This window comes from Mycothermus thermophilus, assembly GCF_041956435.1.
Source record: "Mycothermus thermophilus strain CBS 625.91 unplaced genomic scaffold VTJ04scaffold_8, whole genome shotgun sequence".
Classification (NCBI taxonomy): Eukaryota; Fungi; Ascomycota; class Sordariomycetes; order Sordariales; family Chaetomiaceae; genus Mycothermus; species Mycothermus thermophilus.
Genome location: NW_027191434.1, coordinates 438,157 through 460,811, shown reverse-complemented (window position 1 = coordinate 460,811; position 22,655 = coordinate 438,157). Strand labels below are relative to the sequence as shown.

General features: G+C 56.3%; 11 protein-coding genes across 11 annotated transcripts; 6 read left to right on the top strand and 5 right to left on the bottom strand.

Moving 5' to 3' along the window:
- Positions 1-1,886: 1,886 nt before the first annotated feature.
- VTJ04DRAFT_10660 (uncharacterized protein) lies at positions 1,887-3,415 on the top strand (the record flags this gene model as incomplete). The annotated part of the gene is made up of 3 exons (XM_069358424.1): positions 1,887-1,958; positions 2,328-2,625; positions 3,312-3,415. 3 exons carry the CDS (start codon positions 1,887-1,889, stop codon positions 3,413-3,415), a joined length of 474 nt encoding a protein of 157 aa, XP_069213989.1.
- A 66-nt stretch (positions 3,416-3,481) lies between these two features.
- On the top strand, positions 3,482-4,709 carry VTJ04DRAFT_10659 (uncharacterized protein; the record flags this gene model as incomplete). Its single annotated transcript, XM_069358422.1, has 4 exons — positions 3,482-3,582; positions 3,635-3,830; positions 3,887-4,268; positions 4,333-4,709. 4 exons carry the CDS (start codon positions 3,482-3,484, stop codon positions 4,707-4,709), a joined length of 1,056 nt encoding a protein of 351 aa, XP_069213988.1.
- A 774-nt stretch (positions 4,710-5,483) lies between these two features.
- VTJ04DRAFT_10658 (mitochondrial 37S ribosomal protein uS17m) lies at positions 5,484-6,226 on the top strand (the record flags this gene model as incomplete). Its single annotated transcript, XM_069358421.1, has 2 exons — positions 5,484-5,627; positions 5,798-6,226. The coding sequence occupies 2 exons, from the start codon at positions 5,484-5,486 to the stop codon at positions 6,224-6,226; spliced, it is 573 nt and encodes a 190-aa protein (XP_069213987.1).
- A 454-nt stretch (positions 6,227-6,680) lies between these two features.
- Positions 6,681-9,331, bottom strand: VTJ04DRAFT_10657 (uncharacterized protein; the record flags this gene model as incomplete). Its single annotated transcript, XM_069358420.1, has 3 exons — positions 6,681-6,901; positions 6,973-9,169; positions 9,233-9,331. The coding sequence occupies 3 exons, from the start codon at positions 9,329-9,331 to the stop codon at positions 6,681-6,683; spliced, it is 2,517 nt and encodes an 838-aa protein (XP_069213986.1).
- A 631-nt stretch (positions 9,332-9,962) lies between these two features.
- Positions 9,963-12,092, bottom strand: VTJ04DRAFT_10656 (uncharacterized protein; the record flags this gene model as incomplete). Its single annotated transcript, XM_069358419.1, has 2 exons — positions 9,963-11,765; positions 11,823-12,092. 2 exons carry the CDS (start codon positions 12,090-12,092, stop codon positions 9,963-9,965), a joined length of 2,073 nt encoding a protein of 690 aa, XP_069213985.1.
- Positions 12,093-12,748: 656 nt separating this feature from the next.
- On the top strand, positions 12,749-15,539 carry VTJ04DRAFT_10655 (uncharacterized protein; the record flags this gene model as incomplete). Its single annotated transcript, XM_069358418.1, has 3 exons — positions 12,749-13,389; positions 13,461-14,181; positions 14,244-15,539. The coding sequence occupies 3 exons, from the start codon at positions 12,749-12,751 to the stop codon at positions 15,537-15,539; spliced, it is 2,658 nt and encodes an 885-aa protein (XP_069213984.1).
- A 1,166-nt stretch (positions 15,540-16,705) lies between these two features.
- On the bottom strand, positions 16,706-16,936 carry VTJ04DRAFT_10654 (uncharacterized protein; the record flags this gene model as incomplete). Its single annotated transcript, XM_069358417.1, has 1 exon — positions 16,706-16,936. One exon carries the CDS (start codon positions 16,934-16,936, stop codon positions 16,706-16,708), a length of 231 nt encoding a protein of 76 aa, XP_069213983.1.
- Positions 16,937-17,031: 95 nt separating this feature from the next.
- Positions 17,032-18,439, top strand: VTJ04DRAFT_10653 (uncharacterized protein; the record flags this gene model as incomplete). Its single annotated transcript, XM_069358416.1, has 6 exons — positions 17,032-17,069; positions 17,185-17,267; positions 17,374-17,396; positions 17,509-17,644; positions 17,718-18,339; positions 18,397-18,439. The coding sequence occupies 6 exons, from the start codon at positions 17,032-17,034 to the stop codon at positions 18,437-18,439; spliced, it is 945 nt and encodes a 314-aa protein (XP_069213982.1).
- Positions 18,440-18,464: 25 nt separating this feature from the next.
- On the top strand, positions 18,465-19,082 carry VTJ04DRAFT_10652 (uncharacterized protein; the record flags this gene model as incomplete). Its single annotated transcript, XM_069358415.1, has 2 exons — positions 18,465-18,549; positions 18,643-19,082. 2 exons carry the CDS (start codon positions 18,465-18,467, stop codon positions 19,080-19,082), a joined length of 525 nt encoding a protein of 174 aa, XP_069213981.1.
- Positions 19,083-19,648: 566 nt separating this feature from the next.
- VTJ04DRAFT_10651 (uncharacterized protein) lies at positions 19,649-20,117 on the bottom strand (the record flags this gene model as incomplete). Its single annotated transcript, XM_069358414.1, has 2 exons — positions 19,649-19,680; positions 19,916-20,117. 2 exons carry the CDS (start codon positions 20,115-20,117, stop codon positions 19,649-19,651), a joined length of 234 nt encoding a protein of 77 aa, XP_069213980.1.
- A 58-nt stretch (positions 20,118-20,175) lies between these two features.
- On the bottom strand, positions 20,176-21,799 carry VTJ04DRAFT_10650 (uncharacterized protein; the record flags this gene model as incomplete). The annotated part of the gene is made up of 2 exons (XM_069358413.1): positions 20,176-20,760; positions 20,825-21,799. The coding sequence occupies 2 exons, from the start codon at positions 21,797-21,799 to the stop codon at positions 20,176-20,178; spliced, it is 1,560 nt and encodes a 519-aa protein (XP_069213979.1).
- Positions 21,800-22,655: the final 856 nt, after the last annotated feature.

Sequence of the window (22,655 nt, the reverse complement as noted above, 5' to 3'; positions counted from 1 at the left end):
GTCTTCTACCGTGCTGCCTGATAACCCATTTAGTCATCCTGGCTTTAAGCAAAGGGACCAGTCGGTCATGTAAATCTCCTACGAGCTGATTTCACTATCTGAAGTCCAAAGGTAGTTGGCCACCGTCCATTCCAGGTACCTGGGCTAGGTCTCTCACAGCGATCGCATATTACTACGTTACTACATGGGGATACGTGGGGAGGGTAGAGGTAAGGCTGGGCGTTGGCACGGGGTACGTATATCGATTATACGTACCTACGGTGTATGCCGTGGTATCACGAATGCAGGTGGGAGGGTGGGTGAGATATATGAAACATGCAGGAACAATGGGCTTTCTCAAGGACAGAGTAATGCGGTGTACCGTGGGGCATGAGATGGTGATTCGAAGATGGCTTGTGAGGTTGTGATGAGGGTGGTAAGGTGCGTGGGCGGTAATGTGTTTATGCTTGCTTCCCTGTCTATCCACGATGATTTGGATGTGTGACTGCTTACTTCATAGGTTGAGGCAGAGCTTGGTGACGTTTTATAATGATATTGGAATCTGATATACAATACTTAGTCCCAGGGGTTGGGTGATTTGAAAGACTCTAGAGGGATGCATGGACGAGAGTTTGTCTCAAACAGATTACTTGGGCGCTTTGTGAAAATGACGAGGCACCATCCGACAGTGTTGTTGCCGCCGTCATGAGCCCTGCTTTGGCCTCGGTTCGGTTTGGAGTTCAAATGCGGCTCAGGCATGCTTTCTTTTATGTATGGGCTTGAGCGCTTGAACAGAATGCTTCTGTATAAGTCAATCCATCCGATTTTGAACCATTTTTCAAGGCCATCCTCCATGGTCGGGTGGTGCAAAGTTTGCGAACCAACCCATCGAAAAGGGGCAAGTCCACAACCACCCACAAGGCCCTACCTAGGCCTAGGCCTTGGACGATGAATGACGAAGATGATGACGATGATGAAACAAGTCACACGCCTGCCGACGGGGCCGATGCTGTGGGCCGCAGTGCGGCGGCCAGCGCGTTGAAACCTTAGCGCGGATGCCGGTGATTGGCGACTTCAGGTTTGAGACAGGCGCTCGGAGGAGACCCCGGAGGGCGCCCTAGTTGCTCACTGCCATCCACACACCACACATGAAAAGAGAGAGAGAGGAATGGCTTCGGCATTGGCACGCTTTCGGACGGCGCCTAATTCGTGCATTTTTGTGCGATTGTGTCATCATGCAGAGGATAATGCTCGGTCATGAAGGGATGGATGGGTGTGGTGTTGCTGCTGCTGGTCAGTGGTAACTAGTCCTGCACTGCAGCGTGATGCGTGTGTGATGAGTGACGGCAACGGGAACGGTGGTACTGTATGTATGTACAGGCCATATCTTGAAAGTGTGTCTCTCTTTTTGTGATTCATCGGTGGGATCGACTGGAATGGTAATGCGACGGGACTCTTTGGAACTGGTTCCATCTTCCGGCACTGGAGTTTCCGCCTATCAAGGCTTTCAAACGGCATCTGGAGCGTTGCGGTGATATTGGGGGTACCTCGTTTGCCTGTCTGGCGAGATGGGATCCGAAGAGTCAGAACAAACGGGCTCAGATACTCCATACCTGAGCCAGCAGAGGACTGAACGAGGGATCCGTAAGCGCCGGCAAAAGCTAGCGACATGCCACATTTGATAGAAGTCTGCCGTTTGTGGAGGGTGTGGCGGTCAGTTGGTATCTGGTTGGCGAATGTTCTATTTTCAGCTCGTCCACATGTTGCCGTCCTGTTCATTTGTTGGCTTGACCATGATCATGACAGTGCGGCGAAACTGGACCAACAAACAAACCCGTCTTCCAGACTCAACCTGGGCTGTTCTGCGCTATGATGAAGGTGGATTGCCAATGTTACCAGTGCGGCCAATGCGGAGTTGGGGAACGCCCGGCTGCGGCCCGGTGGTTTTGCGGTGCCCGTTCTGGGCTGGTGAGGAGATGGTGCAGCCCCGATTGGGAACCTGGAAGTCTGGGCTGTTCTTCGTCGGGGTTGCTGTCGGGCTGCTGTGGTGTCTCTGGTTGTGACAGTGGTGAGCGACGGGATGGGGACCTGATGACAGGACTGTGCTCCGGGACTGTCCAGGACCGTCCAGCGCAGTGCGAGCGAGAGATCCAGACAAGGGAATCCACGGGTGCCCCCCTCCACCAGCCCCTGCCACTGCCTCCCCTCAATCAGTGAGGGGCCATCCATGAGTCTGCGGAGAACAGGGATGCGCCCAGCCAGAGCTCGCTCTTCATGACTTCCATTACTCCCACTTTCAACACCCAACTTCACCAATATTCAACTCTCACCGACTTCTTACTCTCAAGCCCCTCTCTCCAACCCCAACCTCGGAGGTTTTGTTTTCTTCAAGAGTGCCTCCGCCTGTGATTTCCCTCCTGTTTGCGTCGAGGGAATCCAACCCACCACTCTTTTCAGCTGCTGCATCTCCGAATCCCGTCCTCGCCGCTGCGCAGTCGAAGCCCAAAAGCGGGGCACTCACCCTTTTCGAGGTCGCATCAACAACAACGGGCACTCTTCCACTCTCCAACCTCGCCTTTCTCCTCTGTGTCTTTCCGACTTTCCAGCTTCGCGTCGGAGAACAACCGACAGCGCGGAATCCCAAAGGTACGTTGATTATCCTTTTCATCTCATGTATTCCCGTGTATTTCTCTCCGTCCGATCGCATCTTCCCCCTCCTTGACGAGCACCTTGTTGCTGTGGCTTGAGCCCACAACAAGAACCCAACCGTCCGACCTCCAACTGCGCCATTGCTCTCCGCCATGGCCGCGCTGTGGATATCAGATTCTCGGGGCTACCGCCGACACCACGGCGTCCTGTCGGAGAAGGAAATACGAGCCGTCGCACAGCCAGGGGTTCCTTTCGCTGCCGCCGGACCCCCTTGAGCTCGGTCCTCCGCAACCCTGAGCAGCCCATACGAGGCGTTTGATCGCCCACTCCCTTCACCAAAACCCCACAGTCCCGCGGCCTCAACGCCAATCTTGCTTGCGGATTGAGCCGCAGGAATGTGTTCGATTGGCCTTCTAGAAGCGCCATAAACACACGGATCCCTGGCGTTGCGAGTCTGGCATCCAAAGTCGTCTCTCTGACCACCTCGTCGGCAACTGCGCAGCTCCTTGCAACCCCAGTGCTCAGATGCCACATCACATTCTTTTCATTCATCTCGCTGTTGAACTGCTCGCTAATATCCACCTGTTTTCTTTGACCGATAGGAGCTCTGACCAGATCCTGACCTGACCGCACATCGCGCCGCCCGCCTCCTACCAACAAAGAATCGCGGATAACGGACTCAGCTCGGCGCCGCGCCGTCGTGAGATATATCAACAGCCTCAGAGTCGCTGTTAGACCCTCTGGACAGCAGCTTCCAACCCAGGACCCGGCAGGTTCGGAAGCTTGACATCCTGCTCGGCCAGGAAGGGATCGTCCAACCAATATATATCGAGGAACTGAAACCACCGCAACCATGAGCAACGCACAGAGGGGGGCCCGCAAGATCTCGTTCAACGTGAGCGAGCAGTATGACATCCAGGATGTCGTCGGCGAGGGCGCCTACGGCGTGGTGTGGTATGTCTTGAACGGTGTTCGTCCGTGTTTTCCTCGTGTCTGACTTTGCCAGCTCCGCCATCCACAAGCCGTCGGGCCAAAAGGTCGCCATCAAGAAGATCACTCCTTTCGACCATTCCATGTTCTGCCTGCGGACGCTGCGCGAGATGAAGCTTCTGCGCTACTTCAACCATGAGAACATCATCTCCATCCTTGACATCCAGAAGCCTCGGAGCTACGAGACCTTCAACGAGGTGTATCTGATTCAGGTATGTCGTTTGCCGTAGCGTCTCATGCTTATTGTCAGGCTGCTCACACTCCCCAGGAACTCATGGAGACCGACATGCACCGTGTCATCCGCACCCAAGAGCTCTCCGACGACCACTGCCAGTACTTCATCTACCAGACCCTGCGTGCCCTCAAGGCTATGCACTCGGCCAACGTGCTCCACCGCGATCTTAAGCCTTCCAACCTGCTGCTCAACGCCAACTGCGACCTGAAGGTCTGCGATTTCGGTCTGGCCCGCTCGGCGGCTTCGCAGGAGGACAACTCGGGTTTCATGACGGAATACGTCGCCACCCGCTGGTACCGCGCTCCCGAGATCATGTTGACCTTCAAGGAGTACACCAAGGCCATCGACGTGTGGTCGGTCGGCTGCATCCTGGCCGAGATGCTGAGCGGCAAGCCCCTGTTCCCGGGCAAGGACTGTGCGTTTACTCTCCTCTCAATATGTTTTCACTCTCGAGTCAACTTGTACTAACCCGGAAATAGACCATCACCAACTGACCCTCATTCTCGATGTGCTCGGCACCCCCACCATGGAGGACTACTACGGCATCAAGTCGCGTCGTGCGCGTGAGTACATCCGGTCGCTGCCCTTCAAGAAGAAGGTGCCGTTCCGCACGCTCTTCCCCAACTCGTCGGAGCTGGCGCTCGACCTGCTCGAGAAGCTGCTCGCCTTCAACCCAGTCAAGCGCATCACGGTTGAGGAGGCGCTCAAGCACCCGTACCTCGAGCCCTACCACGACCCGGATGATGAGCCCACCGCTCCGCCCATTCCCGAGGAGTTCTTCGATTTCGACAAGCACAAGGATAGCCTCACCAAGGAGCAGTTGAAGCAGTTGATCTATCAGGAGATCATGAGGTAGATGGGGAGATAGAGCGCTGTGGTAGAGGTGGGCGTAATGGGTGATGGGGGATGGATTGGGGTATCTGGAAGGGTATATCTGAGAGATGGATGATCAGAGATGGAGAGAGAGGAATTTGGCGGGGGAGGAGAGGTTTGGACTTGGGTTGCTCTTGACTTGAACTTGGCCATGTGGAATGGAAATGGAATCCCCGTGTTTTTATTTTTCTCCATAGGCGGGAGGTTTATTAACCTGACCTTTTTACCAAACGATGTCTCTGTCCTCTCGATTTTGTTTCCATTTGGGACTTCCTGTGTGTTGCGTTGATCTAGATCCCGATCTCCGGCCCGTCCATGTCCAAGTCAACCCGGTAGTGGACCCACCACACCCGGCCTTGGCGGGCCCACTTTCTGCTTGTCCGGCGCGGGCCCCGAGCCATCAACGACTTTCCCAAATTTTTGGATCCGGCCGTTGAGCGACTGCCGGATTTGAGGTGCCTGTTGCACCCACCACCACCCCTCCGCGACGACTTCAGACCCCCGATTTTCCTTCGGATTGACGACACCTCTGTCGACCAACGGGTTGATTGTTTCCCACAGACGGCTCACTGCAAGAATAGACTCTGCATTTCCTCGAAACGAGCACACACTTCCCTCGCGGGGTCGATCGAGACGGACAGATCGACCAACCCTCCATCCGCGGTCCTCCTCCGTCCAGACACACGGCGCTCCCCCCTCCTTTCTCCGATACCAGACGCATATCCCATATATATATACAGATATATACAGACACACAATGGCGCAACCAGCGGCACAAGCAGCACGCGCCACGGTCCGGAAATTCCGCGAGCTGCACGGCGTCGTGGTGTCGGCGGGGTTGATGGACAAGACGGTCAAGGTGCGCGTGGGCGGGCAGAAGTGGAATAACTGGGTTAAGAAGGTTCGTTTGTTTTTGTATCTCTCTGTCTAACATTCTTTCTGAACGGTTCGATTGTCAAAACCATACGGCATCTCTCTCCTCACTGCTCCTGCTGCTCTATATCCCCTCCCTCCCTCGCCGTCCCAACCACCATCACTACTATAATCAACTAACACCAAAACCAACACCAGTACTTCGACGACCCAAAAACCCACCTCGTCCACGACCCCAACAACTCCCTCCGCCTCGGCGACGTGGTCGCCATCACTCCCGGTTGGCGCGTCTCCAAATCCAAGCGGCACGTCGTCAAGCACATCATCGCGCCCGGCTCGGGCGTGCCCATCGACGCCCGCCCGCCCGTGCCGACCGAGGAGGAACGCATCGCCGAGCGCGAGGCCGACCGCGCCGCCAAGCTGCGCCGGAGGGAGGTCAAGAAGGCTGCCGAGAGGGTGGAGAAGGAGCTCAGCATCGCCCAGCAGGTGTTGAAGAAGGTGCGGGCCGAGGTGGCGCTAAGGTCGAGGAGGTTGGGGGTGGAGGTGGATTTGGATGGGAAGAGGGAGGGGAAAGAGAAGGTGGAGGAGGCGAAGACAGAGGAGAAGGGGGAGGGGAAGAGGCAATGAGGGGTTGCCGTGATTGTTGAAGGGAGGGGAGGAGATAGTGGAAAGGGATGAGAGAGAGTTTTCTGGTGGTGGTTTGGTGCTCCCTTGATACGATGGGAGGCCACACCGTGTACAGATACAACTGAAGATACTGGTATGTATTTGTATGAGTAGGTAAATCTTGCTTTACGGGTATAGATGAGGCATGAACGGAGGGACGAAAAACACCATTCATACACCCTACTAGCCGGCTACAATGACGGAGACATGAAAGAGCCTCGAGGCCGAAAACTCTTTGCAACAAGTCACGATGGAAACCTCTTTGCGATTGTGCTATTGCTCTGATGCTATCCCATCCGTTCATCCATCCAGCCCAATCCCATCCATGTCCATACCTATTTATGTTCCCTGTTCCCATCCCAACCATCCATCCAAACCCCAGCAATCGAATACCAAACAAAGCCAAAACAAACCTCTACCCGCCCCTCTCCCCAAACTCCCTCGCCCAATCCTCATACTCCTTCAAGCTCGACTTGCTAACACTAGGCCGTATGGTGGCCAAGCTCGCGACGAAATCCGAGAGCTCGATAGGCCGGATCTCGTCCATCGACATGTGCAGCAGCGCATCGCCCAGCGACCGTAGCGGGCCCATGGCCGCGTCTTTCGCCAGGGCCGTAATGTCGGAGCCCGAAAACCCTCGAAGGAAGAAAAAGTCAGCAGCCAATTTTATGTGGGTGAAAAAGACTTCGAGACGGAAAATAACTCACCCTCCGTCAACCCCACCAAAGTGTCGATATCCTCCTCACTCAACGTATGCTGCTGCTGCTTCAGCAGCGTCATAATCTGCACCTTCCTCGTCTCCGGCTCCGGCAGCGGGATGTACTGCCGCCTGACAAACCTCCTTCTCGCCGCCTCGTCGATGGCCCACGGCAAATTCGTCGCCGCGAGCACCAGCACCCTATTCGCATCCCCGCGCTCCTTATCCTTCTCTCCGGGCTCCCTCCCCGCCGCCGCCCGCTGCAGGTCGCTCCACTGGATCAAAAACTCCGTCTTGATACGGCGCGTGGCCTCGTGCTCCCCCGTCCCAGAGCGCTGGGACAGCAGCGAGTCGATCTCGTCGACAAAGATAATGCTCGGCGCCAGCACCTTGGCCAGGGCGAACAGGGCGCGCACCAGCTTCTCCGACTCGCCCAGGTACTTGCTGGTCAAACTGCTCGCCGAGATGGAGAAGAAGGTGGACTTGGACTCGGTGGCGACCGCGCGGGCGAGCATCGTTTTCCCTGTCCCCGGAGGACCGAAGAGCAGCATCCCCCTGGCCGGTTCTCTCAAGCCCATGAACAGGTCGGGGCGGAGGAAAGGGTAGACGACAGTTTCGCGCAGGGCGTTCTTGGCCACTTCAAGCCCGGCGATGTCGCTCCAGTGGACCTCGTCGCCGCGCACAACGATCTCGTTGAGAATTTGCTTGGCGGCGTGTTGGTCGACGCCGGGGGGTAACTTTTTGAGGATGGAAGCTTTTTTGCGTTTCCACTCTTTGGCGGCTTTGGCCTCCTCGTCTTCGGTGGAGGTGTCAGAGAGATCGGCTAAGGAATCGGCAATGAGGGAGGCTTCTTTGTTGCGGTGAGTTCGTAGTGAACGTGCGGGAGTTTCGAAAGAGGAGGATGAAAGATCAGAACTTGCTGGGGAGGGAGGATCAGGCTTTTGTTCTCTCTTCCTGCTCCCAATGAGACTCGCGTTGACGACTTTGCCCGACGGGGTACGGATAACCCTGGGCTTCGTCGCGGATGAGGGTTTGGACGCAGACAACCTTCGAGAAATCATGGCAGAATCGGATGATGTCTTTCTGCTAGTGCTTTCGACGGGCACACTCTTCGGCGCGTCCGACAAGCCTCTCTCGTCCTCGAATGGGTCATTTTGCCTCCTTGCCTGAGGTGTCCGCGGAAACGTGGGAGCCCTCTGCCGGAGGATTGACTCCCGCACTGGCGAGCTGTGAAGACGGCTGTCCCTGAGAGCGAGCGAGTTCAAGGCGCTCGACGCTGCGCTCACCGACAACGGCGAGGGCCGTGACTGAGAAAGAGGGTCATTCGGCCGCAAATCTGTCAAATCCAGACTCACTCTCCTGTCACCCTCCTTGATGGGACTCCGATTCCGGGGCGTCATCAGTCTCCGGGAATTACTATCCCAGGTCCTGTACATTGACTCCAAGCTTTTCCTCGACTGTTCGGGTGGGCCGGATTGGTTTGATGATTGACGAGTCAGTTCCGGTGTGTCTACAGGCCCTTGCTCAGTTGTCTCTCGATGCCCCAACAAACTCCATGCCAGCATCGCCGCTCTGTTTGCGCCAGGTCCTTCCGCTGGCTTTGAGCTTGACTTTCGTAGGGTTGTTTTCTTCTCGCTCGAACGGGCCGTGCGCAGAGTGGTACGTAGGGCATGCCTTTCGGGACTGGATGTCCGCGACGTCCTCTTCTCTGGGGACAATCGAGACAGTGTGGAGAATTGGGCTGTCTGGGACGGCGAGGGTGAAGGAGGACCAGGTTCTACTAGTGCCGTTGACGTCCTGTCTTCATCCTTGGCCTTTGGGGTCAAGGAGGGTCTTGAACGCCCTGATCTCCGTCTCAATATCTCCGGCCGCGCCAGGTCTGTGTATGTCACCGCTGGTATTGTCCCATCTCCTATCCACCCTGGTTCTTTGGTCGTGCTCGTATCTTGAGTGCCGATCAATGATTGAGTTGGACGAGCATCGGACGGGGTCACACCCTCACGGAGTGCTTCTTGACGAGATATGCGGAGGGCTTCGAGGAGGTCAATTCGTTCCTTGCACTGCAGTTCCAGCTGCCTGATGCTGTCGACAAGGGCTTTCTCGGTTCCCGAGCGCGGAGTAAAGTTGGCGGGCAATCGGTTGGCGTTGTGATCGTAGATTTGTTCGAGAGCTTGCTTCCAACATCTCATGGCCTCAGCCTCGTCGCCCTGTGGTCCGGCGGTTAGTGGAATGATCGATGCCTGGCTTGAGAGGTTGGGTTGTCTCCTTGCCTGGCTCTCATAGTACACCGCCGTAGAGCACATCAGGTAGCTCTCATCGTAGGTCTTTTGCAGGACGGACGCGGCCGTCGCCGTCCTGTTACCAAACATGGCGGTTCTCGATGGGCGTGAACATTCCGGCGCGAGCTCGGGCGGTCGACCAGCAATGCGAGTTCGGGGAGAAGGCGGTGTAATGAAACTCCAATAATCCGACCGTTTTCTTATCCGGGTCTTTCAGGGTGCAAGCCCGGTCAATCCGCGGTGTCGCAAGCAAACGAACAAGTGATTATGCCAGAGTTGGCGCGAGACGCCGAATGTCTTCCTTGAATGAAGGCTTGGGAATGGCGAGGGTCGAGTCCAGCATGTCAGGAGATGGTAAATACACTGTATGGGCCTGTATCTGTCATGATAAGCCCCGCAATCGGGCAGGCTGAGGGGCTGTGGGGCCGTGACGTCGTTGCCTGACAGCGCTGAATGAGACGGGAAACAGCGACTCAAAAGAGCTCTGAAAGCTGTCATTTCCAGGTTTTGGTAGGCGAAAGCCTGGAATGGATCCTTGGGACACGGCAGGTGAAATCGAGGCGAAACGATCAATACGGTATGGTACGCGGCACTGGCAACAGACACCTCAGCATGGACCGCAAGAAGGAACACACCTAGGGAAGATGCCTTGAACATGTCTTGGACCAAGTAAGCCCATTCATGGACCTATGTATACACCGCTCAAACATCTAATTCTATCTCATGAAAGCAGCACTCTTATCTCCCCCGACGTCCTTGGGAACAGCGCCCTCAAACTCTGAAACTCCTCATCCTCCCCATGCGTCTGCTCGGCCAACTCATCCGCCAGCATAAGCATCTCCTCCACATGTTCAAAGTCCACGCAGAACCTTTCGGCCGCTTCCTCCGTGATCTCCCTCGCGAGCCTCGCATCCAGCAAGTGCTGCAACTTTTCCACCGCATCCATCAGCGCCGACGGCAAGAAGTTGTCCAGCACCTGGCTCGCCTGCGCGAGAGCCGGCGGTTGCACCGCATCCAGCGAGGCGACCTTCTCGACATCTTCGCGGCTGTTTTCGCTGAGCGCGCCGAGGGATGTGATCATCGCGTCTAATCCGGATGAGGTGCGGAAGAATTGGTACTGAGTTTCGATCAGCCGGCGCCTTTCGGCATCGATTTGGGCGTCCAACTTCGCCGCGCGACGCTGCGTGAACTCGAACGGGCCGAGGCTGCTCCTCGCTGTAAGGAGGCAGTTAATGAGGAAGATGGAGCTGGATGCGCCACGGAGAGTTTTGGCCATGTTTTCTGCTCCAGAAATGAAAGGCTCGAACGCCTCGGCCAGCACTGGTGAAAAGTCCTCCTCCCGATCGGTCGAGTCTGTGAAGGCTGTCTCGTATGTCTTCATGATAGCGGTTAGCTGCTCCAGAGCCTCTGTCAGGAACTCAGGAGGCCGCAAGTCCGAAGGGGTTTGCTGCAAATCGCCCTGAATCGTTGCAACATGGTCACGAGCCAAAGAGCGGAACTGCCGCATGGCCTCACTCTCCAAGCCCCCTAGCAAACCGACCAGTGAAGACTGGGGGCTCAGCAGCTTTGAAAACATGCTCTTGTAGAAGCCGAGAAGGTTGGCCAGCTTGTATGCCATGATGGTCTCTTCGTTGGTTTGGATGACCTGCTCGACGCGCTGGCGCAGCATGCGTGCCGCCCCGGACATGTCGCGGTCCACCAGTTCATTGAGCGTCTTGACGGCATCAAACTCGTCCGGTTCCTCCCCTTCCTCGGCAACGAGCCGCCAGATTTCATTATCCCTGCCCGCTTGGATGCCCTTGGCAATCTCGCCGCCTTCGGAGATGAACAGGCCTTCCAAGGCCTCCCTTTCGCCAACGGTTGCCGAATGCATCCAGGCCAGCATGTCTCCCACGTAGCGTAAGGGATCGTGAGCTGCGAGCTCGATCGGTTTGGCGGAGGCGTCAACCCCAGTGGATGTCCGGCCAGTCAGGGCGGTGTAGAAGGAGTTTGAGAGCACTGTCTCGCGCGCCTCGCTGAAGAAGTCCAAGCAGTTTTCGAACAGCGTCGGGCGCTCGGCCAGGACGCGGAGGGCGCGCCGTATTGAAGATCCAATCTGGGGATTTTCGAGATTCAGCGACTTGAACTCCTTCTGGACCCATTTGTAGAGTTTTTGGAAGCCAAGATTGAGCTGTTTGGAAGTTTGGTCCATGATATCCAAACCCAGCGTCTGGTTCTCGAAGCCAAGGAGGATGTCACAGTCCTTGCTGATCCGTTTGGCTTTGGCAAGGGCAGCGAAGAATAGATCGTCCACAGGCTCCGAGGCCAGAGTGAGGGCGGCAACCTCGTCCTCGGTAAGCACAAAATGGGCATTGAAGGCCTTGAGTAACGCCTGCTTCTTTTCGATCTGTTGCCGTTGGGCCATGAGCTGGGAAGCCTCGCTCAGGGTAGACGACGTGGACGCATGGGCAGCGTCAATTTGAGTCTTCATCTCCCGAAAAGTCTCATTCAGCCTTCCAATGGTGGCGCCGATGCGCCGCAGTTGCTGGGTATGAGTTAGCCAGGCAGTGAAGGATATGTACATGGCTTCGGATCACCATACCTCAGCAACCTTGGCGAAGTCGTCAATGATCTCGCCATTGCTGTCGATGACCTCCTTCTGGAGATCCAACCGTAGCCGCCGGCGCGTCTCGGCTGTGTTGGAAATGCCCCTCTCGTCTAAAAGTGCCAGAGCCTCCCGGAATTCGGTGTCTGTGTAAGACGATGAGAGCACGGTTACAACTTTGGACGAGAGGGGGCTTGCAGCTTTGGAGGCCAGAGTCGGAGAGGCGCTGCCGCCTGTGGGTGAGAGTGGCCCCGAAGTTGAAGCCATGACTGTCGGAGACCCAAGGGGAGATATTGGTCACCTATTTGTCACTGACATTGTCCTGCCCAACCAGTTGGTGCTGTGTGGTGGGAACTGTGAGGTTGAGCTCAGGAGTACTGGTAACGTTACGATACATGACAAGTCGACGTTTCGAAGCTGGCCCGGTTCAGAATGGCGATAAGCGATAAGGCTCTTGGTGTCCTCGAGTTATGCTCACCGCCTGCCAAATCAGCAGGCAAGCAGTGGGTGCGTCACTGGGATGCGGTCACATGTGTCCAGGGTCCAGAGGCTTTGTGACAGGCAGCCAACCGCCTCGAGCCCTCTTTTCCATCCTGCATCACCGCGGCGGGCCTCCATGTGGCAGAACCTGCTGACTGTTGTTGTTTGAGGTCATCCTCGTTTTTTGTTTTAAGTGTCTGGCGCTGGCAATACCCTGTGACGTTCCGATTGCAAACGAACGCAGCCCTCTCCGCCAGCTGGACTCCCGTTTCGGATCCCAAGAAACGACCACCCGTTTATTCGCATCCCATTGCTGTCCGGATTTCCTCCTCCTCCCCATTTCTCCCAACTCTTCCACCTCAGTGTCCATTTCCAAGATACGAATACAACAACATTCAATGCGCCCAACGACCGAGACATGACAAGCGTAACCCCTGCCTGCCATGACATCCAACGTCTTCTCGAAGCTGTACCCAACGACCCAAGGTCGCTCATACTATGAATCCCTACGACGGAGGGAAGGGGATCCCGAAGACCGGACAGGTCTGTTGGATGAGGAGAACTTGAGACACGAATTTGGTGACGAAGATTTGGAACATGCCGAAGGTTTAGGGGTAGAGGATAGCCGCGCCACACTCCCGGCGTCCGGGAGAGGCGGCGGGCGATCAAATCGAGGGAACCCCCGCGGTGGCCGGCCTGGCTGGGCCCCTCCCGAAGATGACGGAGATAACGATGTCCCTGCCTCCTTGCTCGTCGAGCGACACCACGATACGCGCGCCACGGGAGGTCCTTCATCGAGGGCCAGAACGAACAAACGAGGGAAGCGGCCGGCTGCCGTCCCCGGTCCATCATCCAAGAGCCGATCCCAACACTGGGGCACGGCTCAAGCGAGGCATAAGCCCCAGGGCAGCGACGCCCTCCCAAGCTCATTGTTTACCGGTCTAGTATCTGGCAGCGCCAAGAAGAAGGCCGAATGGCGATGGGCTAATGCCTCAAACCTCGACTACTTCATGAAGAGCGTCTACCATTACTACATCGGCCACGGGATATGGTGCATATTGTTGGATAGGGTTCTACAATTGATGTATGTTGCGTGCTGGTCCACGCCCCTTGAACTTGACAGAATCACCAGCGTCGATGCTGACGGGTCTGCAGTAACCTTGCTTTTCTGGCCTTCCTCTTGACGTTCTTAACCCAGTGCATCGATTATGGGAAACTCCGCGGTAGTCAGAAGCTCCCTCAAATCCTCGTCCCTCAGTGTACCAGGAACATGTCGGGGTGGTGGAACGTCGCCCTCTGGATGTTCGCCTTCTACTTCGTCTGGAAGACTATCCAGTACCTCCTAGACGTGCGACGGCTGATCCACACCCGCGACTTTTATCTCTATCTCCTGGATATCCCGGACTACGACATGCAGACCATCACCTGGCAGGAGATCGTGGCCCGGATTATGGCGCTCCGGGACAAGAATCCCAAGACAGCGCAAGATCTTACCCCTGAGCAGCGGCGCTGGATCGGAAGTCAGTCCAAAGAGCGTCTGGACGCGTCCGATATTGCCAACCGCCTCATGCGGAGAGAAAACTATCTCATCGCCATGTTCAATAAGGAGATCCTGAACTTGTCTATCCCGCTGCCATTCCTGCGCAACAAACAGCTCTTCACGCGCACCATGGAATGGATTATCCAATTCACTATCCTGGACTTTGTTTTTGATGAGGCCGGTCAGGTCAGCCCAGTCTTCATCCGTTCCGAACGGCGGGCTGAACTTAGTGCCAAGCTCCGGGGACGCTTCTTTTTCACTGGCATTATGCTACTTGTGCTCTCGCCCATCGTGGCGGCGTACCTTGTGATTGTTTACTTCCTGACATACTACCACGTGCGTTGACCCTATCGTACTGTACCACAAGCTCGAGTAGGAGGCACTAACTCCGTTTCCAGGAAATCCAAAAGAACCCTTCAGTCCTCTCATCTCGGACGTACACCCCGCTCGCAGAGTGGAAGTTCCGAGAGTTCAACGAGCTACCGCATCTCTTTGAGAAGCGGCTCGATATGTCACGGCCTTATGCGGACCACTATATCGACCAATTCCCAAAAGCGAAAACCGAAATGGTTGCTCAGACGGTGGCGTTCATCTCGGGTGCTCTAGCCACCGTCCTCGCTGTGGCTTCTCTGATAGACTCGGACTTGTTTTTGGGCTTCGAGCTCACTCCTGACCGTACCGTGCTCTTCTACACGGCCGTGTTTGGCAGCATCTGGGCGTTTGCGCGGGGCAATATCAACGAGCAAAGTTCCGCCTTCGACCCGGAGCTCGCAATGCAAAATGTCATTCATTACACGCACTACCAGCCCGAGCACTGGAAAGACCGGCTGCACAGCTACGATATCAAAGTCGAGTTCTCGTCGCTGTACAAAATCAAAGTCGTCATTTTTATCGAGGAAGTCCTCAGCATCCTCATCGCCCCCTTCGTCCTCTTCTCCAGCCTCCCCAAGTGCAGCGACCAAATCATCGACTTCTTCCGCGAATTCACCATCCACGTCGACGGCCTGGGCTATGTCTGCAGCTTTGCAGAGTTCGACTTCAAGAAAGCCGCAGACCGGAACAAAAACGCCAAAAACAACCCGTCTGCCGACCCCCGCGACGATTATTATTCTACCAGGGACAACAAGATGGAAGCCTCCATTCAGTACTTCATGAACCACTACGGAAACTTCAGCCTCAACCCCCGCACCGGTGCCGCCGCCTCGCACAGAAGCCGGATGTTCCACCCCCCGCCTGCCTGGCCGAGCATCGGCTCCCCGCCGCTGCCGCATGGGCCGGCGGATTTGCAAGCCTCACGATTGATGGCCGGCTCCCGGCACGCCGTCGTGCCACAACCGACATCCCCGATGGCGTCCATCCTGCTCGATCCGCACCACCAGCCCCTTCCCTCCGCCTCCACGAGACAGCCCTCGGCGGTGGCGCGTCATAGTCGCGGCCACCACCAGAATATCATTCAAGAAAGCGACGTTGAGGAGGAGGATGAAGAAGAAGCTAGTAGGATTGCGGGAGCAGCAGGCAAGGAGGATGAGGAAGGGTGCGGCCTGGATGAGTCCACCTGGCAGACTTCGCCAGCGAGGACGTTGAGTAGGGAGAATAGCGAGGTGGATAATGCAGGACCGGCGGATGCGGGTGTGGTGAGGATGATTTACCAGTTCAATCAGCAGCTGGGGAGGGGGCCTGGCGGGGTGAGGTAGTTCCCTTGGGTTGGGAGGAGGATTCTCGTGTTGGGGTTCGAGTGCTATTGGAGTTTGGTGTTGTTGGTGTTGGTTGGGAATGCTTTCGGATGCATACATGGATGGATGGATGGATTAACGGATGGGAATGTATGTGTTTTGTTGGTAGGGTACACAGTATCATTCATTATACTCATATGATACTATCTGTGATCACATGGATCAAGTTGCCTCAGGTCGTTAGCTCCTCTGCTGCAGTGGACGCAGTGATTGCTCAAAACTCTATGACTATATGGATGTAGTTTTTTTTTTTTTTCCTGTAGCTAAGCTCAAGATCCGGCAGGCATGCCATGGCCGGCGCGGAAAATCCCGCCCTCTTGTGTTGGCTTGTGGATGGAGGACCAGACATTCGGCGCTGGCCGGTGGTGGTTCTTGTTGGACATGGCCAGCTACAACAGCCCAGATATACAGGTTTCCTTACAACCCTCAACCACTCAACCATCCCACCATCCAACCCATCGGCCATCTCCTCTTGGAGATGATCCATGGAGAAATGGCATGGATGGTTGCTCTCAAGGCTCTCAAGATGTCTAATTCACCTCCCTCTTGATCATATCCTACACAGTCTAATCGGCAGCCAGAAATCCTCTCCGTTGAAGGAAAGCCCAAGTGCCTCGGAGAAACAGCAGCGGAGACAGTCGCGGAGGGTCTTTTGGAGCCGGCGGGATCCACCGCGGATCTGATAAGCCAAAATCAGGGTTGCAGGCTGCACTTGCCGAGGATTTTACGATGACCTTTCACACAATTCGTCCATCACCGGCCTTGTCGCCCCGCCTGGGCCCGCCGCTTGCCCCTTGCCCCCCACCATTTTGCGGGCGCCGGACGCTGGAGATGGGCTGTCCACAGCTTGGGGACCTCCCGCCCTTGCTCCCCCCCTCCACCTCCGGGCCTTGTGATTCCATTCACTGTCCGCGGCCAAGAAAGCTGGGTCCGATTTTTTTTTCCCACCAAGATTCCCGTTCCCCGTTCAGCGTGGGACACTCCCGACAGGGAACAAACAGCCGCCGACAACGGGTTTGTGGGAAAAATTCCAGCCAAAGCCGGCCTCCTCCGGACCGCTGCGAGCTTCATTGTCTCTCTCGTTTTTCTCTCACCATTGATCGCGACAACTCGACAGCCTCCTCTACTCACTCCAACCAACTCTCATCGACCGACCGTCGTCGATTTTGTGGTCGAAAGGCGACTCTGAAGCTCTCGGCTTGGTGGACAGCTTGTTTGTCCGGGTACCGGCGGCGAACAGTGTCAAGAGGGACCTCTCTCTTCCTTTCCCACTGCCTGTGCATTGCGTCACTCGCGCATCCACCGCTGTCTGGCCTGCGATCTCCAAAGCGCCCGACTTCCACAACGCCATACACCATCCGGCCCGTGGCCGACGACCTCCGACCCCTCGAACCTCTTCTTGTAATTCAACCTGGCGCTCAACGTGGGCGCGCCGGGAGCGGTAGCTTCCCCAATGGCTCAGCCAAATGCCGAGCCCATCGAGGACTACGAGTACGTTGGCCGACATGCCGCCCCTCCGATCTCCCAGTCCGGCCTTCGCCAGTGTCTCGGGATGAGGAAACCATGCCGATATCATGGTCATCGGAATCGCTGACCCGAGCGCCAGTTATGAATCGCTCCCGCCCAACTTCTCGCTGATGCAGAACATGACTGCCGGCGCCTTCGCCGGCATCGCCGAGCACTGCGCAAGTACGTTTCCCACGGCCTGCCCGCCGTTGGCCTGCCCTGTGCTGGCTTCCCGGCGGCGATGGCTCTCGTTTCCTCCTGCGACATGCGCGCTGACCACCCGTCGTAGTGTACCCGATCGATGCCATCAAGGTGAGCACGCAACAACAGCCAGGCGGCATACGCTCCTCGCCCGGACCGGAGGAATACATGGGATATATTGGCGGATATAGGAACGGCGCAGCTGACTTGGAATGGCGCACAGACGAGGATGCAAATAATTAACCCTTCCGGCTCCTCCAACATCGGGTCCGGCGTCATTCGGGCGACATATCGCATGGCCACCACTGAGGGTATCCTCAGCTTATGGCGTGGCATGTCCAGCGTCATCGTGGGAGCGGGTAGGTGGTCTTATGCCCGGAGATCGGTAGGATCCTTAGGGAGAGATGGACGCTGATCAGGCACGATATCCAGGACCGGCGCATGCCGTTTACTTCGCGACATACGAGGCAGTCAAGCACCTGATGGGCGGCAACCAAGCCGGCGTCCACCACCCGCTGGCTGCCGCCACGAGCGGTGCTTGCGCCACCATCGCCAGCGACGCCCTCATGAACCCTTTCGACGTCATCAAGCAGCGGATGCAGATCGCCAACTCGGCCAAGATGTACCGCTCCATGTTCGATTGCGCAAAATACGTCTACAGGAAAGAGGGTATCTCCGCCTTCTACGTCTCCTACCCCACGACCTTGTCCATGACCGTCCCCTTTACCGCGTTACAGTTCCTCGCCTACGAGTCCATTTCGACCTCGTTGAACCCCACCAAGAAGTACGACCCCGTCACTCACTGCCTGGCTGGCGCAGTGGCGGGTGGTTTCGCCGCGGCTTTGACAACACCGATGGATGTTATCAAGACCATGCTGCAGACCAGGGGCAGCGCCACGGATGCTGAGCTCAGGACGGTCAATGGTTTTGTTGCCGGGTGCCGGTTATTATACAAGCGCGAGGGCGCTCGGGGATTCTTCAAGGGTGTTAAGCCCCGCGTGTTGACGACGATGCCCAGCACTGCCATCTGCTGGTCGGCGTATGAGGCGTCCAAGTACGTCGAATCTACCCACTGCCTTTTGTCTCTACGTATGCTAACGTGCCTCTTCAGGGCCTACTTTATCCACCGCAACAACAAGGCCTCCGAGTCATGATAACAAATTCTGAACATGACTTGCGATGCCTCGATTCGACACACCCACTTTGCTGAGCATCCGTTCGCCCATCGGCTTGCCCCGTCACCATCACTCGACCGGCTTGTACCGTAAACCGCTATCCGGATGACCTAATTTGTCATGGAATGGGGGGATTTGACCATCCACCGAGGGCGATTCGACAAAGCCTTAACGACGAAAAGACGGTTTTACGATTTCAACCTCGGCACCTGGACGGAATCTAAACCCCAGCATTTACCGCGGCAGCTATGTGAACAGGAGGAAAGTGGTCGAAAGCCAAGTCGGTTTTGTTGAGATTTTTGTGCTGCTGCATGATGATATGCAACCAATTATTACAGTGACATCAAAGCAGCAGCACGTGTACATAGTACGGTGTAGTCGGTCGGTGTCTTGCGCTCCCCGCGTTGAGGTTTTATGTCTGTGTGTGTTTGTTTTGTCTGTTCTAGAAGAGAAAAGGGATGAATGGGGGACGGCAGATCTCGACTGGACTGGATTTCTGTGGAATGACATGGCAAAGAAGAACATGAAGAATGGAGGTGCTGGCGAGAGATTGACGCCGGCGTTTGGTGACAAACCATCATTTTATCCTCTCTATCTTCCCGGTTCTGTGTGTGCTTGTTAGATGACCCAGAGATGTTCGGTGTCGGTGTTCGCTATCCTCAGGGTCGTCGAACCCCCAAGCACCAGTCAACAACCTGAAGGACTGATCACCCGCATTGTCATCGTATGTAATGTACCTAATGTCCATGCTGTCCCTATGATCGGTAAGAATGGACAGGGAAACGGGGCATCCCGTCCAGCTGAAACCTACCCGCCAACTGGGTTCCCCGACTAGCAGTTTGCGAGTAGGAAAGATTGCGATGATAGCTCGTACGTACGTAACGGCTTCTCCATACACTGGTCCATACCCAACGGGGTGAGAGGTACTTAGTATGTGTAATCTGTCATCCTGAGCTCAAAAGCAGGGCGGGTTGCGCTGCCGTGCTTTAGCGTTCGATGTGACGTCGTCCTTCCTCGCTTCGCCCCCCGCCAAACTTGAGTCCAGCCCCTCCAGCCAGATCCGATCGGATCCGGGGGTAGTTAAGTTTGCGGGGGGTTGGAGTGGCGCCGGTCATCGGAGGGTGCTCCGTGCAGTCGCCTAGGATATACGTTTTGGAGGGACCTGGTATTATTGACCTCCATCGATACTTAGCGCGAAGCCGGCTCAATGAGTTTTGAGTCTGAGAGGATGTTGCAGTTATCATGTCCTACATGATCGGTTGCTTCGACCCGGTTCCCGTACATAGGTCAAGCGAGCCGCGGGCTCTTTAATGTCGTGTAAAGTCCGGGCCTCCTTCAAGACTACATGGCATGTCACAGCATAGATCACTTGATGGAAATCCAAGTCACCGAGCGACTTCACGTAACGACAATCAGAACACGGAAACCGCTTTCCACAGTCGAAGCACACGCTACGACAGCTTTCTGAATTGGCCGGCTGTGACAACATATGTAACGCGCTCTCCATTTTCTCACTCCTGCTCCTCCCCTTCCTCCTACTGCTCCCCCTAATCCATGATGCGTCAAGATGATGATGATGCGTCGCGAGCTTATCCCTACCAAATCGTGACCCCCTTCCTCCACCGTAGTCCCCAACACCCAAACACCAAAATCCCATGCAAGCAAACCATAGACAAGAATAGAACCCAACCCAACCAAAGACGACAAACCCAAACTTACATGCCAAACGGGAACCCCGACCCGGGCCCGCCGAACCTGAAATGGAACGGCCCTCCACCACCTCCGGCCTGGTGGAACATGAAGGGATGCCCGCCACCAGGTCCGAACGGATTCTGGAAGTGCGGCTGCTCATGCGAATTCGGATCATCACCCCGATCGAACCTGGCCCTCAGCTCCGGGTTGCTGAGCACCTCATACGCCTCGTTGATCGCCGCCATCTTCTTCTCGGCCTCTTCCTTGGTCATGCCCTGTCTGGCGGCCTTGTCCGGGTGGTGGAGCTTGGAAAGCTTGCGGTAGGCCGACTTGATTTGCCTCTCGTCAGCATCCGGCGGGACGCCCAGGACCTTGTAGTAGTCCTTGGACTTGCTGCGCTTGAGCGCGATCTGGGCCTTTTGCATGAGCGGGTTGATCAGGTCTTCGCGGCCTTGGTGGTGCTCGGCGGCTTTGCGGAGGGTACCGATGGCGAGTTCGTAGTCTTCCTCGTCGAGTTGGGTCTTGGCTTTGTAGAGGAGGCCGTAGAGGGAGTTCTCGTTGAGCTTCAGGGATTCGACGCAGTATTCCTTGGCTTTCTTGTTGTTCGTCTGCGGGGGGAGGTTAGGTACGATAAATTCAAAGTTGGGGGGTTAGGGAGGGGAAGAAGCTCACCTCGTAGTACGCACGGCACGCCATCTCGACGAGCCTCGAGAGGAGGTAGCTCGGCGCCGACTTCGGGATGGTCCCATCTTCCCTCAACAAATGGACCTGGTCCTTGATCTCCTTGATCAGACCCTCGCCCTCGGACGACGGGACGAGCGGCTTGACCGCCGACATCCATTGGCCCTTCTCCATCGGCTTCTGAACCTTCTGAAGAGTCTTCTCCACCGCCTTCTCGACCCTCAACAGCCGTTTGCACTCCTTGGAGTCCGGGTCAGAGTGGAGGCACTTGCGGATGGACGTCAAACCGTCCTGGACCTCGCCGAGGGCGTAAAACTGGATCGCCGAGATGATAACATGTGGCTTGGTGTCGCCTGGCCTCATCTGCAGAACGTGCTGAAGATCGCCGATGCCACGCTCCATGGCGCCGCGCGCAAAGGCACACTTGGCGCGCAACTCCCGGAGGGAGATGGCGCGGTTGGCGACAAGAATGGCTTCGTCGGCTTGCTTCATGCACTCCTCCCAGTCCTCCGCCTTGGCGGCCTTCTGAGCGGCGGAGGCGGCTTTTTTGGCCGCGTTCACGCTCTCAATCTCATCCTTCTTCTTCGCTTTCTTGTAGTGGTCCTTCGCCCCGTCCCAGTCACCCAGCCGGGCCTTCAGCTTGCCCAGCTGCACGTGCGCGCCTTCGAAACCGGGCTTGAGAGACAGGGCCTTTTCAAAGTCCTCGGTCGCTTGCGTCATGCGGCCCAGCGAGAGATAGGTCGTGGCGCGCTTGAAGAAGGTGAGATAGTTGGTCGGATCGCGGCTGATGGCGGCGTCGTAGTAAACCAGGGCATCGCCCGTCTCGCCCTTGGAGAGGTGGCTCTGAGCGGCGTCGAGGAGCTTCGAGACGGGGAGGTCGGAGGGGATGTCGGATGGCGACAAGCATGTCACTGGCGTGGAGAGAAGGCTGGCCGCCAGTGCCAGCGTCGAGAAGCGCACCAGCATGGTGGCGATTGGCGATCGCGATTCGAATTTCGGGTGGTGGTTGGTCGAGGATAACTTCTTAAGAAGGCGACCCGTAGAGCAGGGAAGGAAGATGTTGTTGTCGTCGAAATGTCAAGGATGGATGGACGGAGAGGTGGTGGATGGGAAGTGTTATGTCGTCCAGACGTTACGTAACCCCTGAAGAAAAGCGAAGACCGAATCAACAATCCACGAGGCAGACTGCAGAGTTGGAAAACGCGAGGATTGATTTGGACGTGCTGGTAGACGTCTGAATGCTGCAGAATCACAGTGACGTGGTCTGGAGCATCTTGGACAAAGAACTTCGTCTTGTCTGGTTCGTTCTGTCCACGCTGTACTTTATTGCCGTCACTTGACAGCGAGAGCAATCTGGCCTAATTGCTGTTTTTAGCAGTCCCGCTGCTGGAAGATCCGGTTCCTTCCCAGCCGCAGGCACCGACCCCAGAGGGCCCGAAGGCTGGTCGGCCCGGGTGGGGCCGCCTGCAGAGAGTTGGCAGAAAAGAACCCCTCATAGTGTTACGCACTGTATATCCCCACAATGAAACTTCAGGCGCGGCAATGCAGCACCTCATTTTGCTGGCAAATATCAAGACTCTTATGTACTCACCGTATCCCTAAGACTTCGCACGGCCACCAGAAACGGCAAAACGCAGTGGCCTTTCCAGCCTCTTGGAGACTTCCAGCGGCAGAAAATCGTACCGCCTTCTGCTTCGACCGAAAAATTATTGCTGGGATCGAAGCCGTTGATCGCGTGCGACCGCTTCCAACTACCGACCTCAATTGGCGATACCAACGGCGACAATACTAATTCTCCAGTAACCCACCGTCTCTGCAAGGC